The sequence below is a fragment of the Danio rerio genome, chromosome 25 (assembly GCF_052040795.2).
Source record: "Danio rerio strain M-AB ecotype USA chromosome 25, GRCz13ab, whole genome shotgun sequence".
NCBI classification, from domain to species: Eukaryota; Metazoa; Chordata; class Actinopteri; order Cypriniformes; family Danionidae; genus Danio; species Danio rerio.
In genome coordinates this window covers 14843720-14862626 of record NC_141045.1, presented here as the reverse complement: position 1 = coordinate 14862626, position 18907 = coordinate 14843720, and the positions used below count along the sequence as shown (strand labels likewise).

General features: G+C 35.5%; 1 protein-coding gene and 1 long non-coding RNA gene across 4 annotated transcripts; one reads left to right on the top strand and one right to left on the bottom strand.

Annotated features, from left to right (window-relative positions):
* Positions 1 to 1350: 1350 nt before the first annotated feature.
* LOC141380925 (uncharacterized) lies at positions 1351 to 10233 on the top strand. Its single transcript, XR_015526333.1, has 3 exons — positions 1351 to 1532; positions 7421 to 7707; positions 8187 to 10233. It is a non-coding gene; the product is annotated as an uncharacterized LOC141380925 (long non-coding RNA).
* Positions 10234 to 10273: 40 nt separating this feature from the next.
* LOC147830828 (uncharacterized) lies at positions 10274 to 18244 on the bottom strand. 3 transcript variants are annotated; one of them, XM_087311967.1, is made up of 4 exons: positions 17960 to 18244; positions 16506 to 16700; positions 14009 to 14226; positions 10274 to 11163 (listed from the first exon to the last, which is right to left on the bottom strand). In XM_087311967.1, exons 2-4 carry the CDS (start codon positions 16566 to 16568, stop codon positions 11058 to 11060), a joined length of 387 nt encoding a protein of 128 aa, XP_087168093.1. In that variant the 5' UTR covers positions 16569 to 16700; positions 17960 to 18244; the 3' UTR covers positions 10274 to 11057. The 3 variants fall into 3 exon arrangements, with proteins under 3 accessions (XP_087168093.1, XP_087168094.1, XP_087168095.1); XM_087311968.1 differs by lacking the exon at positions 17960 to 18244 and having other exon boundaries at positions 16506 to 16717; XM_087311969.1 differs by lacking the exons at positions 16506 to 16700; positions 17960 to 18244 and adding an exon at positions 15326 to 15431.
* Positions 18245 to 18907: the final 663 nt, after the last annotated feature.

Below are 18907 nucleotides of genomic sequence, written 5' to 3'. Positions count from 1 at the left end.
TTCAACTGAATATACAACTAAAAATATATGTATTTTTATATAAATTATTAAGGGTGGTGGATATGTGTTTTTAAGTATTATTATTATTACAAAACATTAATCAATCATTCATTTTCTTTTCGCCTTAGTCCCTTTATTAATCCGGGGTCGCCACAGTGGAATGAACTGCCAACTTATCCAGCACATGTTTTACGCAGCGGATGCCCTTCCAGCTGCAACCCATCTCTGGGAAACATCCATACACACTCATACACTACGGACAATTTAGCCTACCTAAATTACCTGTACCGCATGTCTTTAGACTGTGGGGGAAACCGGAGCACCCAGAGGAAACCCAGGGCTCGAACCAGCGACCTTCTTGCTGTGAGGCGATAGAACTATCTACTGCACCGTCGCCCATTACGTTAAGATAATATTATATTTTATTGTATATTAAATAATATTTAATTATGTAAAAGATGTATTTGTTTGACTCTCACTATACAAAATACAACAGAAAATGATGTTTTATATAGTTTATAGGTAAAATTTATACTTCTCGACATTTATTGGGGGCCCCCTGATATCCTGGGGCCCTAAGTGGGTGGCAGCTGCTTACCTTGCGTATTGGTTAAATCCGCCCCTACCAGGCCCGTGCAGTTGCGCGCTTATGAAGAGCGGTTTTGTCGCGCGCGTTCTGATCAGCTGTGTTGTCGCGCACCTACTGAAGGGCGGGACAGAGGGTGTGCCGCGTCGCGGGGGCATTTTTGATAATTTTGGAAGGGCACTTTCTATCCAAGACTAAAAAGGGCATGTGCACTGCACAGGTTGAGCCCTATGTGTGCACGTGCCTGGCCCCTACCTCTAGTGAATATATTATTTGAAATGTCCAACCAAATGTATCTAAAAAAGTGTATTATGCATTCTTTAAAGGCGTACATCATTCCAGATATGGTGTAACATGAACTTTTGTGGTTTAAAATTATGTACATTTTTATTATGTCAAGACAATGATTAATCATTTCACTAGTTAGAATAAGGATAGTATTTTTAGAAATGCAGCAAATTTTATAAGTATTTTTAAACTTTTATTTATTATTTATGGATTAATTGTTCAATATTTATAGGTAGATTACTATACAGTCAGTCTATACTGCAGTTGCAACATACCTTTTAGGCTAATTCAATCACATTGTACTTTCCTGTATAATTTATTTGTTAATATACAATCAAACAAACAAAAAAAAAAATCCTAAAATATTGTCCTCAAAAAAAAAACGTATTTGGTAAGTAAATGATCAAAAAATAACAATTATCAGGAAATAAACAAATTCTTTATCTCAATACAAAACATATATTTTAAGCAAAAACACTGTTTTATAAGCGAGTGACTCAACAAAAAGTGAGTGCAACATCCTAACGTCGCTTTGGGGAGGCGGTCCCAATTGTAACACCGAGGGCTCAAGTGTCCACTTTTGGCTGATGGGATGACGCGATCTCTCCGAGACCTCCTCAATCTGTACAGTCCACAACAGGGCGTCCTACATTCACAGGTCATTGTTCACCCGTGTTTAGTTCTTTTTTTTAAACCCTCTTCTCAATTTCAGTGTTAAACAGGGAGACTCATCATTATTTATGTCTGGTTCTCGTGTGCTTACTTCTGCCCTCCGTGGCCCTGACCTTGACCTGCAGCTCCCCACTCATGAATCCGACATCAATATTTCCGAGTGAAGCGCGTATCGGATTGTGGAACCTTGGTGAAGCTCGGATCTTGCAGGATTTCAAATAGGTTTTTGTTGCCTTGAGCATAAAAAAGTAAGGAATTGATTGATGAATGGCTGTTGAATTATTATAAAATGTAGCACAACTGAGGTGGTGATGCCTTCTAGTGTGGTAACTGCTTATGATTATCAAACCTAAAGAAATTGTTCCGATGGTTCAGGGTTGCCAAGTCTTTGCACAAAAAAATAAACTATCCCAATTATACAACCCCAAATTAGTAAAAGTAGGGACAGTATGAAAAACGCAAATAAAAAATAAAAAAGTGATTTCTAAATTTACGTTGACTTGTATTTCTTTGCAGACAATACAACAAACATTATTTAATGTGTTCCTCGTGATGTTTATTGTTTTTCTTTTCCAAATAAACACTTGTAAAAACAACTTGGAACAGTAAAACATTTACAACTTTGTAATTTTGCCATTGCTTTTCACAACACTTAAAAGCCGTTTAGGGACTAAAGACATCAAGTGATGAAGTGTTTTTAGTGTAATTTTGTCACATTCTTCCTGCAAACAAGTTTTAAGGTGGGAAACAGTACAGCGTCTTAGTTGTCACATTTTACACTTTAAAATGCACCACATATTCTCTATTGAAGACAGGTCGGGACTGCAGGCAGGTCAGTCAAGTACCTGTACAACTTTGTAATGTGAGATGAATGAGGTTTCTGTACTGTCCCAACTTTTTCTGATTTTGGGGTTGTACCAAGATTCAAAAAATGCCATTTGCATTCATATAATACATGTTTTACATAGCTTTATGTGTCATACACAGTTTCATTTTTGATAATCACGGAATATTTGTAATCATAAAGATTCTGTTTTCATAAAAAAATTCATTTTACCTCAAGATTGACAACACAGCTTGTATGGTGGCTCTCATGTAACTGCCATATGTGCCCTATAAACAACGGATGCTAATCTAAAATAAACAATCAAGATGTTTCTAATTAAACTGTAATCATTTTCTCCTTGTAAATTAAATCTTTTTTTTTTCAAATATCCTGGAGAGTCCTGCCGATCTGTTTAGCATGGATATGGCCACACATTTTTTTATAGAATATAATATAGAATATAAATTTGTTAGAGTAAAATATTTAAATGCAACCATATAAATATAAACAGTGCAACATGTCAAATCATTAAAAAAAAAAAAAAAAAAAAATATATATATATATATATATATATATATATATATATATATATAGTTATTAGCCCCCTTTTGATTTGTTTTCTTTTTTTAATATTTTAATTAGAGCAATGAAATTTTCACAATATGTCTGGTAATACTTTTTCTTCTGGAGAAAGTTTTACTTGTTTTATTTTGGCTAGAATAAAAGCAGTTATTAATTTTTTTAAAACATTTTTGGGACAAAATTATTAGCCCCTTTAAGCAATTTTTTTACAGATAATCTACAGAACAAATCACCATAACTTGCTTAATTAAACTAACCCGCCTAGTTCACCTTATTAACCTAGTTAAGCCTTTAAATGTCAATTTAAGCTGTATAGAAGTGTCTTGAAAAATATCTAGTAAAATATTATTTACTGTCATCATGGCAAAGATAAAATAAATCAGTTATTAGATATAAGTTCTTAAAACTATTATGTTAAGAAATGTGCTTAAACAATCTTCCCTCCATTAAACAAAAATTGGGGAAAAAAATAAACAGAAGCGCTAATAATTCAGGGGGGTAATAATTCTGACTTCAACTGTGTGTGTGTGTGTGTGTGTGTGTATATATATATATATATATATATATATATATATATATATATATATATATATATATATATATATATATATACACACACACACACACACACACACACACAGATATATACAGATATAATAATATATATTATATATAATATATATATACAGTATATAAAAATATTTTGAAAGTGGTTAAAAATAGCAAACTCAGCGGTAATACTGCAGACTTGGCAACCCTGCCAAAGTTTTTTTTTTGTTTTGTTTTACTGTTGTAGGCTGTGATATAACAAAAATCATTCAGCATAGTGATAAGGAACTAAATGTCTGAAACTACTTTAGCTGTGCATTTACTTGAAAATGATTGCACACCTTTATAAAATTCATCGGCCAATCAGAATCAAGCTAAATATCTTACCTCACAGAGGAAAGAATCTATTAATCTTCTTTGTGGGACCAAATTGACCAAAGTAAAATGTAAATTAGGTTTTGATAAAGTGGCTAGTTAATGACCTTACATAACCTCTACCACAACCAGTAGTCATATTCCGAGGTGAAAGGAGGTCAAGGAGGCTAACTTAAACCACATCCACCAATTAAGCAGATTAATGTTAGGATGGTTGGGTAAACAAACCAAATATAGGGCTAGTTCAGCCACCAAAATATATAAATGTAAGCAATCATTTTACCATTTGCACAATGAAAGTCAATGGGTCCAAAGACAAAACTGTGTAGACAGGAAAACAGATATTTTTCCATAGGAATAAAAAGGACCAACATGTGGGTGCTTTATTTAAGTGTGATTTCTTTAAAATCATTTACTCACTCTCAATTAGCTTCAAATTGTTAGGTTTCTTTTTTGTAATAAACACAAAAGAAGATACTTAAATGAAAAGGATGCTACAAACCAGTGTTAGCCATTGACTTCCATGCTCTTTCCCCCCCTACTATAAAAGTCAGTCGATATTAATAACAATTCAATTCAAAATATCTTCTCTTATGTTCAACATTAAAAAAGAAGCTCAGAAATAGTTTGGTACCACTTGAGCGCTAGTATTTGTTTAATTATGTGGTGAACTATCCCTTTTAAATCAATAAGGGGAGCCATTTTGAAAGAAGTAGGGACTATGCCAACATGGAGGGAGATTCCTGTTTCATTGGGTTTGTGAGAATGGAATTTGATGGAAATGAGGAATGCCAGGATCATTGTCTGTCAAGAAGCTGTCCAAACATACTTTTAATCTGGTGGCCACAGTTTTACTGCATGAGTCATTGATAGCATGCCTAGCTTGAGCAAACAGAAGGATTGATTGCCAAGTAGAAACATCTGAATGGTGATTCATCAGCTGCACTTTCAATAAGAAATTAAGGTTATAGTATTTATTGTAACATTTTTTCAGCATTGTGTTGTTTTCTAAAGTTTTGTTGGCTGGTCTGTTGCTATTGACATATGTTGTGTTCTGCTTGAAAGCTTTCTCTGACTAAGTAGCATCTGCTGAGGAAGATCATCTGACAGACATGCAAAACATAACCAACCTTAGTTGGTTTTTGCACAGTTTGAGGCAGAGCCATATCACCGAACAGCCCCAGACTGGTTACTCACTGAAGCTAAGCAGGGCTGAGCCTGGTCAGTACCTGGATGGGAGACCACTGAATGGGAGACCACTTGGGAAAACTAGGTTGCTGTTGGAAGTGGTGTTAGTGTGGCCAGAAGGGGGCGCTCAACCTGTGGTCTGTGTGAGTCCTAATGCCCCATTAAAAGTGAAGGGGAAACTACACTGTCAGTGGGCGCCGTCTTTCGGATAAGACGTTACCCTGCAGAAGAATCCATCTTAAACCAGCCTAGGCTGGTTAGCTGGTTTTAGCTGGTTGACCAGGCTGGTTTTAGAAGGGTTTTGGCCATTTCCAGGCTGGTTTCCAGCCATTTCCAGCCTGGTCTCAGCTGGTCAGGCTGGAAACTGACCAGCTAAATCCAGCTAAAACCAGCCTGGTTTAAGCTGGACATAGCTGGTTTTGGCTGGGCTCCCAGCCTGGCTGGTCAAGCTGGTTTTAACTGGTTATCTTCCAGCCTGACCAGCTAAGACCAGGCTGGAAATGGCTGGAAACCAGCCTGGAAAAGGCCAAAACCCCTCTAAAACCAGCCTGGTCGACCAGCTAAAACCAGCCAATCAGCCTAGGCTGGTTTAAGCTGGATTTTTTAGTAGGGTGAACTGAGGTCCTGACTCTCTCACTTCTCATAAAAGAGCAGGGTTGTAACCCCGATGTCCTGGCCAAAGTCCCTCTATCGGCACTTACGATCATGGCCTCCCAATAATCCCCATCCACTGAATTGGCTCTATCACTATCTTTTCACTCCACCTATAGCTGATGTGTGGTGAGTGCATTGGCGCCTTTGTCCTGTGGCAGCCGTCGCATCATGCAAGTGAATGCTGCACACAAGTGGTGATGTGGAGAGACCCCCCCTCATGATTGTGAAGCGCTTTGGGTGTATGGCATACACAATAAATGCGCTATATAAATACACATTACATTACATTACAGATAATTATGATTGTATTATTAGATGTCATAATATCAGACATGCATGCTGTTGGGGAGACAAAATAAATAGCATGTTAGCATAATTAGCATTAGCAAGGCACATCTTTCAGAAAGTAGCCTACTAATTATTTATTTTGGTTCTCAAAATAATTAAAAAATAAAACATTTCTAATAATTAATTCCTATTTTGAGCATCTTGCTTAAAAATGATCAAAGGTTTTGATAATCTGCCTAAGTTGGCATAAAACAGAAGTTAAATTGTCCTTTTTTCCCTGTAGTGATGTACGTAGCCGGGTGCCTGATTTTGTTCTTCAGGAACCGATTGGATCGTTAACAAGTGGCTAAGATGCTAAAAAAATAGAGGAAGACTGACGAATGAACAAAAGCAGTTCAGAAACGAGACACGCTCTGATAGCCCCGCCCTAAAGACATTCCATGTGACCAGAAAAGAAAAAACTATTTTAAGGGGGGAGAAATGGTTATGGTTTTTAATTTAAAGATTATCAGGGCAAATTAATGTTTACAAAATAATAAAGTGCACAGATACATGTTTTATGACAAACACTATATATATATATATATATATATATATATATATATATATATATATATATATATATATATATATATATATATATATATATATATATATATATATATATATATATACATATACTATACATATATATACATATAAAAATTAGAGTTCATATCGATCTCATGACTACTTTAAAGCTTGACTATTCTGTAGTTACATTGTGTACTAAGACTAAAGTCAATAAGGAACTAGGAACTATAATCTCATTCCGGTGTAATATTATTTATCAGTGCCTAAAAAGTCCTCAGTTTGGTAACTTCTAACATGACCACGTGCTTGCAGGCAGTGTGTGCGGGTCAATATTATTGCGCCTGCTACAGGTATAGTCCAGCAGCAAAGTTACTTGATTATTAAGACGGAATCAGAATGTAGTTCCCAGCCAAATCAACCTACAAAATAGCAACTTTTCATTTTGGTTTGGTCTTAATGCATGGTGTGACTAACTACAGAAGAGTCACACTTTAAATGGGCAAATTATCTAAACTTGTTGGTGATTTTTGAGTGAGATGCTAACGGTCTAATCAAAGCAGATCTATGCTAAGCTAAGCTAAAGGTGTTTCCACTAGATGCAGAGATAGGCTGAATGGATTAAAAACTGGTTTAACTCTTAGTGGAGTTGTAAAATTAGCTGTTAAAATACATTTGTTGACCCAGCAAAACCAGGCAGACTAATTAAAAGAGCTCTCTGATAAGCTGTGTCAGTAAGATCAGAGTGATTTCCGGCAAGTGTGAACATGTCATATTTTTATTTGTCAGACTTGCTTTTTTAAACTCAGACTTGCCTATTTTTAATGTGTGTTTATTTTTAGCATCAGTTTGTTTGGCTCAGAGCTCAGGTCAGCAGCTTAATGTAAGAGTGAGACCAAGTGTGAATGCAAGATGAATTTCCTGCACAGGACGACACCTGATCTCCAGCTTCCTGTCCTACAACCTGACTCCCTGGCAGCTCACATTCAGAAAACATCTTCCCCATGAAAATTTCAGCACATGCTAGTTGTATTATAGTCTGTGGTGTCCGGTCAGCGATGATGACAACCCTATATGCCCTTTGTCCGTGGAAAGCATAGCAATTGCATATAAGCATCGGAGACATGAGGTGAGGAACAGTTCCCACTAAAATAACACACCTGTCATTGTTTTTTCACTACCAAATCCATGTGTTTCGGTATTATTCTATGAATCACATAAAATATTATTTTGGATATATTTGAGGAATGTACATCGATGTTCTTTTAAAGCAAGTGATAAAGGGGTTTTAACCTTCAAACCTAAAATAATATGAATAATAATTTGCATATGGCCTGTTATAGTTACTTGTTATAAACAAGCTGATATTTAAGTTGTTTTATTCTGCTGTGGTCACCATTCATTTACATTTTAAGGCAAATCAGTTTGGCCTAAATCTAGTATGCCAAATTTCTTTCATACTACCCAAATTAACACTGCAGGGAACACTTTTTAAAAAAAAGGAGTTACATTTTAAATGTAGGACTTGAAATCAGGTGTAATATGGGAACTTGACTTTTCTGATTTCAACTTTCCAGTTACTGATTCACTTATTTAAATGCTTCCCAGGTAGCAAAGAACTCTGGCCCAGATTTGGCATAAAGCTGGCACAGCAGGCATTCATCCGGCACTGGCATACAGAATGTGGACCAAACATGGCCCGGTTTTTACAGAAGTGGCACCATCTTTAAGGCGGCATATAAGACTTCAGCCAGGTGTTAAAAACTGACATGTGGGACACAAACATTTGCCCTGTCTTGATCCACTTTTATAATACATTTACATTTTTTTTTTGAGTGAAGATAAAAGTCTACTAATCGGGTCACTTCAAGAAAAAGTGTGGCCATAAAGCAAAATGGTTTGTGATTATCAAATTCATTGCAGTCGTGACACACCAACAATTCTGGCCCAGTTCAGGCCCAGTTATGTGTTTATTAACTTGGCTAAGACTTGGCCCAGATATGGTCCATGTTTGGCCTTTGTATGGAAACCACACTTGGTCCAATCATGTACTGTAATTCACCGGCAATGTGGGCCAAGCAAAAGCTGATTGTGTGGGCAAAATCTGGGCCAAAGAAATTTTGCTATGTGGGTACAGTCAGAGCGATTCTATATAAAGCAGTTCATTCAAGAGTGTGTTAAAGGTTAGATAAGCAATTTTATCGACTGCAGAATCAACTGAGACCACTCAGCTTGTGTTATGTACTGTAGTAATGTGACTACTTGCCGATGTATTGCATGACGAATGAATTGTTTTAAAAACAGAAATTCCAATATTCTCAATCCAACATGGGCAAGGCTGAAAGTGCAGAGTTTCAAAGTTCAGGTTTTCACAAATGTAATTTTTGCCATCTCCTTACAAACTATTAAATCAAAGTGCCTTAAGGCAAGTCATTTCACTCAGCGGCCATCTTTAAAACGCCTCTCGGGCAGTATGCTTGGGCATTCTGTCTGAATGGGGAAACAGCAAATTCTCCAAACCTGCTTGCCAAACTTACGATTACATTACATATTTGGAATCACCAATAAATTAAATTTCGTTTCTCAGCATTTTTCCAGGTTGCCCGAGCTAATGTGCACGCACACTCGAAAGGAACGAGATAACGAAACCAACCTTATTTATAGCAGTGTTACACATGATCATCCTCTTGATAATGCTTCATCAGATTGCGCTGGTCTTCTGAAGTAATCCACAACTTGATCTTGATGGCGAATCTCCTTCAGAAATGACAGACTCTTTGTTTACAAGTTTGTGGCCGTTTGAATAGTTGCTGTCATGTGATGTGCGTTTGACAGAATGGACTGTACCTCGCCTTCCTTTCATACAGATAAAAAAAACAAAAAAATGTCTGTTATGTCTGTTAAGCAAGTTTTTGCTGAGATTCCAGACTGTTTGTTGACCACAAAACCTTTCGTAAAACCACACGTCTGATTCGAGCTTCTCCCCTGGAAAAACGTCAGTCTAGCGATTGATGATTGGCTCCTGTACTAGCCGGCAGGGCTTCATTCTCTATATTGACCGTTACACCCCATTTAAAACTATATAAGTAACATGTCTTGTGTATTCTATAGTCTTTGATTAAATAACATTTTTGTGAAAACGGTATGCCTATTCACAACAAACAAAGAATCATCAGAGTTGTAGTCTTCATTACATTCTATGGGACTCCTGCAGAAATTGTGTTTATAGATGAGCTAAAGCATTCAAATTTATTATCATGGTAGTATGAAGCAAAAGTAAGACTAAAAGCTATCAGGTGAAACAAGACTGAGCTTGACACGGCACCAAAGTAGCGGAGCTTTTATTATGCCAAAGTCCACCAATTCCAGTTGTGATCACGTGGGGAAAAGAGCTGTTGTGTTATGCTAAATAGATGTGGTATAGGATAATTGAATAAACTAAATTGGCTATAGTGTATAAGTGCCTGTGTGAATGTGAGAGTGTATGGGTGTTTCCCAGTTATGGGTTGCAGCTGGAAGGGCATCCGCTGCATAAAACATATGCTGGAATAGTAGGTGGTTCATTCCGCTGTGTTGACCCCTGATAAATAAGTGACTAAACTGAAGGAAAAATGAATGAACAATTAATTAAAACAGTGTTTGTTTTGGTAATCCGAATATTTGTGGAAATATTTGAGGAAAGTCAGCAAAAACACTTTTTTCTAGTGGTTTTTGGATATTTTAATGACAAAAACATACATATTGTGTCTTTAACTAGTAAAAAAACAAACAAATCATAAATCTTTTACAAATCTGGAAACTGGTATGTAGCTTATCTGGAAAAACGAAGCCCAAATGGAGTTAATGATTATTCATGCTCACTCACGTTGTGAACAGCACTCAAATCAGAGTTGTTTTATTATTGAACAGGTTATTCAAAGGCAGATAAACAGGAAATGAGTTAATTCACAGTGTTGTTACACACACAGAAGCAGGTTTAGTTTCAACACTGTAATGCACACCAGTATCTAAGTTTCCATCACACCTCATTTGAGAAAGAGGGAACTTTGGGCCCCCCGTCCCACACAGAAACCAACAAACAGATGAATAAGTAAACAAACAAATAGCTGTGTCGTATTTCCACCCTGATGAAGACTTTCCACTAGTTTAATTACAGACAGAAGCACACAAAACTGTTTGACCGGACTGCAATTTTATAAATTACAAATTCGAGTTTAGTGAGTCCAAGAAACCTTATAAAAAACCTCCTGTGTCATTATGAGACGTAAAATGAGTTCCAGCATTCAAGGCAGCAAAAGATCTGCTCGACTTTCTTCCAATTAAAACCAATTAAAACAAAACAAAAAATCCAGGATTGTAGAACAATGTCTTGTTCCCTCACTTCATGTCTTCTGGGTAAAGTGAGGTCTGGCTCCGTTGACCAATTTGCAAACTCCCGCAGGGCTGAAGATGTTGGGAGGTTTTGAAGATGATGAGTGTTTAACTCACTCTTTTAATATTGTTACTACGTCTGCGGCGAAAGCAGGCAGGTAAACATCGCTTTTCCGATTTGATCGTAGGTGAGCTGGGCGGAGAGGCCTGTTTTCTGTAAAACAGAAACATAGAGGGTAAAAATTTAACTAGTACATTTATTATTATCTTTCTTATTGTGTTCTACAGTACCTACAAACAACACTGCAGGTGGTTACTAGAAAATTGTCTATAAGAGTCTTTGAATCATTTAGTCATTCAGTTTGAGTGAAAAACTGATTAATTCAGGAATCAGGAATGGAGCACTGAGCAAGTCATTGAATCATTTGAATCACTAAATCAATTAAATAAGTTTTATAAAGGTAATTTAGGGGCTACACGGTACATAAGTTGGCAGTTTATTCCGCTGTGGCGACCCCTGGTAAATGAAGGGACTTTCAAGAGTTCACACTTAGCTGATGATTGATTATAAAGCTTGTTTGGAGGTGGGGGTGGGAGGTGGGGGGTTCTTCGGGACAAAGATATTGAGATAAGAAAACTCTGGTTATTTATAGGAATCAACTGATTGGATAATTGGTCATGAGCTAAAGCTGGAACAGCTGTGAACAATCATAAGCACGTGATCCTCTCGTAATTTGTTTATAAATAAACTTCACAAAACGATGGAAAATGAATGAATGAAAGGTGTTTTAATAATATTTAGTGTACTAAATGCATTTTATGTTCTGTTACTGATGATGAAATTCACTTCTCAATTTTTAAATATTTTTTTTATTGATTTCTTAAGAGAAGTTTGTAAAAAAGTGTTTCAAAAACAAAACATTTTCTCTCTACATATACGCCTATTCACGCCAGTATGCGACATGTCTTTATGTGTCTTTAAGTTTTTCAAATCAACAATGATTCATTCTGGACTGAAAAAGTCATTGGATATTTTACATGACCGTTTTGTTTGCTCCTTAAAACTGATTCATTTAGGAACATGTCTTTATGAGAGAGGCACTGATTTCAACCGTCATTAACGAAGTAAAAAAACAGTTAAATTCTTTCATCATTTCCTCACCCTTTACTTGTTTCAGACCTTTATGAGTTTCTTTATTCTGTTGAAAGGCTGAACACCCGTAACCATTGACTTCCATAGTATTTGTTTTTCCTACTATGAAGTCAGTGGTTGAAGGTTTTTAGTTTTCTTCTGCTTCTTCTGCTTCAGTGTTCAACAGAATAAAGTAACTAAGTTATATTGCTTTTCAAATTACACACTGTTTTAAACTGCCAGTGTCTTTATGAGTCAAATTAAACACTCATTTTGGAATGAAACATTTTATTTTTTCATCTTTTACTTAGCTAATTAATTTAGGAACATGCCTTTATGAGTGAGTCACTGAATCTCTCGACTAAATCAACACAAAAATGAATAAATTTTGGGTAATGCTTCTTTTTTTCAAAGAACACAATAAAAACACAATAAATTGTTTATTGTAATGAACCGGATATTTTGATTACATTTATTGATTCTGTGACTTTATATTGATATAATTATCATTCTATCAAGTGTACAATATTCTATTCATCTATAAGGGCTGCACGATATTGGACAAAACTGACATTGCAAGGTTTAGTTTTTGTGCGATAAATAATGAATATATTTCACCAGATGATTTGTATAGCTCAATTTAAAAGAATTCATCATTTCATATTGATTGGGATGATTTTGTAGGACAAATCATCTGCATAAATTAAACATATAGTGTAAATCTGAAGGCCAGATTTCAAGTGTATTTAAACCATTTGTATATAAGAAATTATAACATTTGAACAAAGATGTTTTTTATATCCACCAACAAAGACTATGAAGTGAAAACCTTTAAGTTTTTTGGTTTGCTTTGTTTTTTAAAGCTTATCCTAGCAGGAACATACCATCTTAAGATGATAATATTAGGTTAGATTTAGGTCATGACGTCAGGTGACCAAAATTCATTGTTTAGGCAGCATCTAAAGATAACGTTATTTTGACGCCCAAAACAACGTCAAATTACCTTGCTATTTGGTTGATGTCAGATTGTGTTGAAAAGTGACCAAAATCCAACATCCGACAGATTCATAGTGGTAACGTCAACACAACGTCAATGTTGTAACATGATTAGACATTGATATTTGATTGATTTTAGGTTGGACAATGACATCAGCTAGACATTGTTTTTTTTATTTCCAAACAAAATCCAATGTACCCACGACGTTGGAGCACATTGCAATATGACATCATGTTGACATCCTGTGCCTGCAGGGATGATTGAGAATTCAAGTGCGTTTAAACCATTTGTATATAAGAAATGATAACATTTGAACAAAAATGAATTGTTTATTTTTTATTTAAAAAAAGACTATGAAGTGTATTTTTATTTGATTATTTACATTTTTTTAGCCTGAATACAGTTCCAGAAAACCTGAAAAAACACTATATATTTAATTTATGCAGATTATTTGTCCAAAAAATCATCCCAATCAATATGAAATGATTCAAATTGAGCTTTTCAAAATCATCTGTTGAAATTATATTCATATGGCAATTATATATCACAGAAAAACAAAACCTCGCAATGTCAGTTTTGTCCAATACCATGCAGGCCTAGCCCATATATATTTGTTCCAACACAAATCGATTGAGTTAACTTAACAAATTGTTCAAAGTTGAAACTTTTTGTAGTAGTTTGAACAAGCAGAAAAATGAGTGCACAGACAAATTTAGAAAAAATATTTAGATTTTTTTATTTTATTCCACTTCAAATGTTGACCATTATGTAAATAAATAAAGCGATAAAGTGCAAATGAAAAGACTCAGATTACCTAGCTTAATGAATCCTATTCTGGTTTGTCCTTTCTTTGTTCTAGACTGGCTCATGTTCTATCAGGTGTGGACGTATCATGTCTGTGAGTGTAATGAGTGTAAATGTAAGACCCACCTGGCGGCTGCAGCTGCGGCGGCGGCTTCTTTATTGCGCAGTTGCCGCATTATACGCAACATACGACAGATCTGACGCAGGGTCATTTTAGGAGCGTGGCAGGCCAAACGAGGCCGAGGCGCTCCTCTGGGCCCTCTGTAGCCGAAGAGGGACATGTAATCTCCACCAGGGCCCTTTCCGAAAAGTTGAATGCTGCTGCTGCCATAGCAAGATGCACACTAAAAGAAACGCAAACACACATATACACTTATTTTAGCCTTTTATGCCAATGCACCAGTCGATAACAAATCTTTCACCAAGCAAGAACACGATTAATTAACCACATCCTGAGAAACCAAAGCCCTCACACACACAGTCTAAACAAGTAGCTTGAAGACACAGAGATTCGTTTACTTGACACCTGATCGGCCCAGAGCACAGACATGATACATCCACACCAATAGCGCTGACAGAACATGACCCAGTCTAGAACAAAGAAAGCCCAAACCAACTGAACTGAGAATAAGATTCATCACAGTAAGTGATCCGAAGCATGTCTTTTATTTCAGTATCACCACCTCAGACTTTCTGACACGCTCTTTGTAAAAATAAATAAATATATTGTTAAAATCTAGTTATCCAATATCAACAAAATAGTGTGAAAAATATATATTTAAAATGAATAAATAAAAAACATTAATTTTGGTATGGAGGATTGTCCCGAAATTTGGGGTTTTTTGGGATCTGGATCATTTCTGAAGCATCTTTGGTTCTTAAAAGTGAACATATCGACTAGGAACATGCACCAAATACCCCTTTTATGAAATATATTTGTTAATATCTACATTTTAATATACTAAACATAAATATTAATGGTATATTTACATTGTTATATTAACAAGAATATAAATATAATAATATAAGAATGTTAATATTTTATTATTATTTAATTTTGATTTAGTTGTCCTTTTTTATTGTAAAATACATACATACATGTAACAGAAACTATTGAAAATTATTACTAGAATATTATTTATTTACCTTAAATGACTTGTTTATTCATTAAATGAATGAATATTTACATAAATTACAATAGCTTTTAATGTTAGAAAACCAAACATACAAAAATATATATCTAAACCTATATGCAAATATATTCATATTCCAATTATTTTTCATATTCATTTATGTAAATGCATTTATTTTGCATGTTTACATTAATTAAATAACCATTTACATATTTGCATGCAACCAAAAACACAATTGTTTTTCAAAGAAATGTATTTTTAAGTGACATAACACACTTGTATAATCTAAAAATATGCCCCAAATACTCACCGGTACCACGGTTGCCATTATAACCAGCGCCGTCACTGAGATGCTGCAGGAAAATGCTTAAAAAAAAATTATGACCACCTTTCCCAACTACTTAATTCTTATGCCTGTTGTCTTCCGAGGAGTCAGAGGTTTTGTCCAATCATGGTGAACCCAAAGTTCTGGTTCCGCCCTCTGAACCTGACATCATGGTGTGATGTCACTTCACCACTGCCCCGAACTGGACACAACAATAGGCTGAGGGCATCTCACGTTTCAGGCCCTCGCTGCACTGACATGCACTTAATTATCACACCAGCTTTGTTCTCTGGTGGGTAAATTTAGCATCCTGTTGGTGGGAACAATGGGCCCTTCTCAGAATTGGTGGACGTGCTCCTTGGAGAGAAGCTTTGAGTCGCCTACAAATATAAATTAAATCAACTCATGCATTAATGACTGTGAAGCTGCTGAACAATGACAATGGCTTCATCGTGGGCTACACACTTGTTTATTAGTGCTCAGCTCGTGTAATTGTCCAAAACTGATCATGGTTAATGGATAAATGAAGTTCTTCATTGAATGACAGTAATCGTAGAATATTTCATACTTAATATGTCATTTTTAATAGGTCAGATGTGAGACGACTTAGCATAAAAACAAATGGACGACATAAAAACATCTAGATTGTTACTTTTTTTGTACACAATGCCTAGTTTAAACCTAAATTTTAACACAATGCTAACATTTGTCAAGGTTTATTGCATATTTTAGCAAGATTTAGCATAGTGTAAGTGGTTTTAGGACATTGTTGGCATGTTTCCACCATGTTTGATCATCACACTGGTAATAGATAGATAGATAGATAGATAGATAGATAGATAGATAGATAGATAGATAGATAGATAGATAGATGGATGGATGGATGGATGGATGGATGGATGGATGGATGGATGGATGGATGGATGGATGGATAGATAGATAGATAGATGATAGATGGATGGATGGATGGATGGATGGATGGATGGATAGATAGATAGATAGATAGATAGATAGATAGATAGATAGCTTTAATGTTTTAGTAAGTGTTAGCAAGTGTTAGCATTATTTAACAGTAATTCTACATTTTAAATGCTAATCTCTTATTAAATGCTAAAGTAATCACATATTACAGAGATAGATAGGTGTGGTGTAGATAGATACATACATAGATAGCTAGCTGGGAAGGCTGGAGAAGGTTACTGAAAAATTTCTGTACAGTGGCCTTCATAATCCGTTAGGGGAAGATGTTTGGAACCACCAGGGCTCTTCCTAGAGCAGGCTGTTCATCTGAGTGATCGGGGGAGAAGGGCCTTAATTAGGAAGGTGACGATGGTTACTCTGTCTGAGCTCCAGCATTCTTCTGTGGAGAAAGGAAAACTTTATAGGACAACCATCTGTGCAGCAATCCATCAATCAGGCCTGTATGGTAAAGTGGCCAGACGGAAGCCAAAAGGCATCTTTTGCTGTGGGGATGTTTTTTCAGCAGCAGGAACTAGAAGACTAGGATAGAGGGAAAGATGAATGCAGCCATGTACAGAGACATCCTGAATGAAAACCTGCTTCAGAGTGCTCTTGACCTTACACTCGACAATTCACCTGTGACCCAAAACACACCGCCAAAATATCAATGGAGCGGCTTCACAACAACTCGGTGAATGTTTTTGAGTGGCCCAGCTGGAGGCCAGGCCTAAATCCAATTAAACATCTCTGGAGAGATCCGAAAATGGCTGTACACCGTAACTTCCATCCAACCTTGAGAGGTACTGCAAAGATGAATGGGCAGAAATTCCCAAAGACAGGTGTGCCAAGCATGTGGCATCATATTCAAAAAGACTTGAGGCTGTAATTGCTGCCAAACGTGCATTAACAAAGTATTGAGCAAAGGCTGTGAATACTTCTGTACACCTGATTTGAGGATTTTTATTTTTAATAAAATTGCAACAATTTCAAAACACTTTTTTCACATTGTCATTATGGGGTATTGTGTGTAGAATTTTCAGGAAATAAGTAAATTTAATCCATTTTGAAATAAGGCTGTAACATAAAAAATCGAAAAAGTTAAGTGCTATGAATACTTTCCAGATGCACTGTATTTTGAAAAATGTTGGAAACCTGTAACAATTTCTTTTCACACTGTAAAAAATACTGGTTTCTGCAAAATTCTTTCATAATGCCCCAAGACAAATAGATTAAGTTAACCTAATCAATTAAAACATTTTTAAGTGGATTGAACTTAAAACAATTAAGTCATCCCACCAAAAAACTTAAGAATTGTGTTGTTTCAACTCATTTTAAATAAAAAGTTTGATCAAGAAGCAAAAGTTATGAAATAAAAACAATACAATGGAAGTCAATGGTTACAGGTTTACATTCTACAAAATATAATATTTTGTGTTCAACATAATTAAAAAAAAATTCTAACATCCGCAACTGAAAATAATATAGATATTTTTTTCTGAAACTCATCAAAAATGTTATCAGCACAAACCAACACCACAAGTGTCCGCTGACGTGCATTTACATACACGCTCCGACAGCCACACTCTGCAGCCTCATTGAGCTGTCAGTTGCCTTGTAAAAAGCAATCGTCACCTTCAGAAACCTCAAGACAGGCCTTACCAGCTTTGCGAGAAGTAGCAGGTCACACAGAAACTGTCAAGTCAAAACTAGAAAAGTTTGCATCAACCTGCAACCTTGAAATGTTCCGAAACAATCATGACCGTAATCTTAAATGAGTTCACTGGAAAAACAATTATTTTGACGTATTTTTGTAGATCATTTAATCAAAATATATGGAACAGAGCTCTCTGGACTTTCTTTATCGCCACCGAATGAGATAAGTGCGTGTGGTTCAGTGCCATAAAACACGGAGCTGCAATAAATCTCTATAGTAACCAGCAGTGCAAATTTCAAAAGCCACTAAATGTCCTTCCTGTTTTCTTGCTCCTCCCTTAATTGCGTCAGTTTTCATTATAATTTACAGTACACTAAATATTCTGATATCTGACTCCTCAATAATGATTATCTATGTATAATTAGTTTATTATACATACGTTATTATTAGATTTTGTAATTGCATTTATTATAGGGTCATTTTAAAAAAAGTGTTTCAGGCCTTTATACATTGTGTTACATGGATTTGTAGATTAAATATGCAAAATGTTCTTTAAATATATAATGTACTTTCTGAAAGAAAGAAATGTTTGTCAGACCTGTTTATTTACTTTGCAATACTGCCACCCTGAGACGAAAACTAAGCTACAGGAAAGCCTAATCAAGACCCAAACACTTGGAAGAAAGAAAATAAAAGGTAAAGCCTGTGGTATGGTTATCATGATATTATTGTTGTAATTTTTTTAGTTTTATGTGTTTCTGGTGTGGATGGCAAAATATAGGTTATAAAAGATTTCAAGTGCTTAATTAAAAGTTAATAAATAAATACAATTACCATTAAATAAATAACCTGACTATATGCTTTAATATATGATTTTTCAAATATTTCACAGTATTATTTCAGCTTTTCTGCTTCAAAATTTCACATTTAATGTGATGCATTATTGCTTGTGA

What these genes read in the sequence shown, in the direction of transcription:
- LOC147830828 (XM_087311967.1), bottom strand. Translation starts at nt 16,568, where the DNA reads ATGAAGGCCACTGTACAGAAATTTTTCAGTAACCTTCTCCAGCCTTCC. An exon ending in CTTCCCAGCTAGCTATCTAT is followed by an intron (nt 14,227 to 16,505) that starts GTATGTATCTAT and finishes CGTTTCTTTTAG; the next exon opens with TGTGCATCTTGCTATGGCAG. An exon ending in GCCGCAGCTGCAGCCGCCAG is followed by an intron (nt 11,164 to 14,008) that starts GTGGGTCTTACA and finishes TCTGTTTTACAG; the next exon opens with AAAACAGGCCTCTCCGCCCA.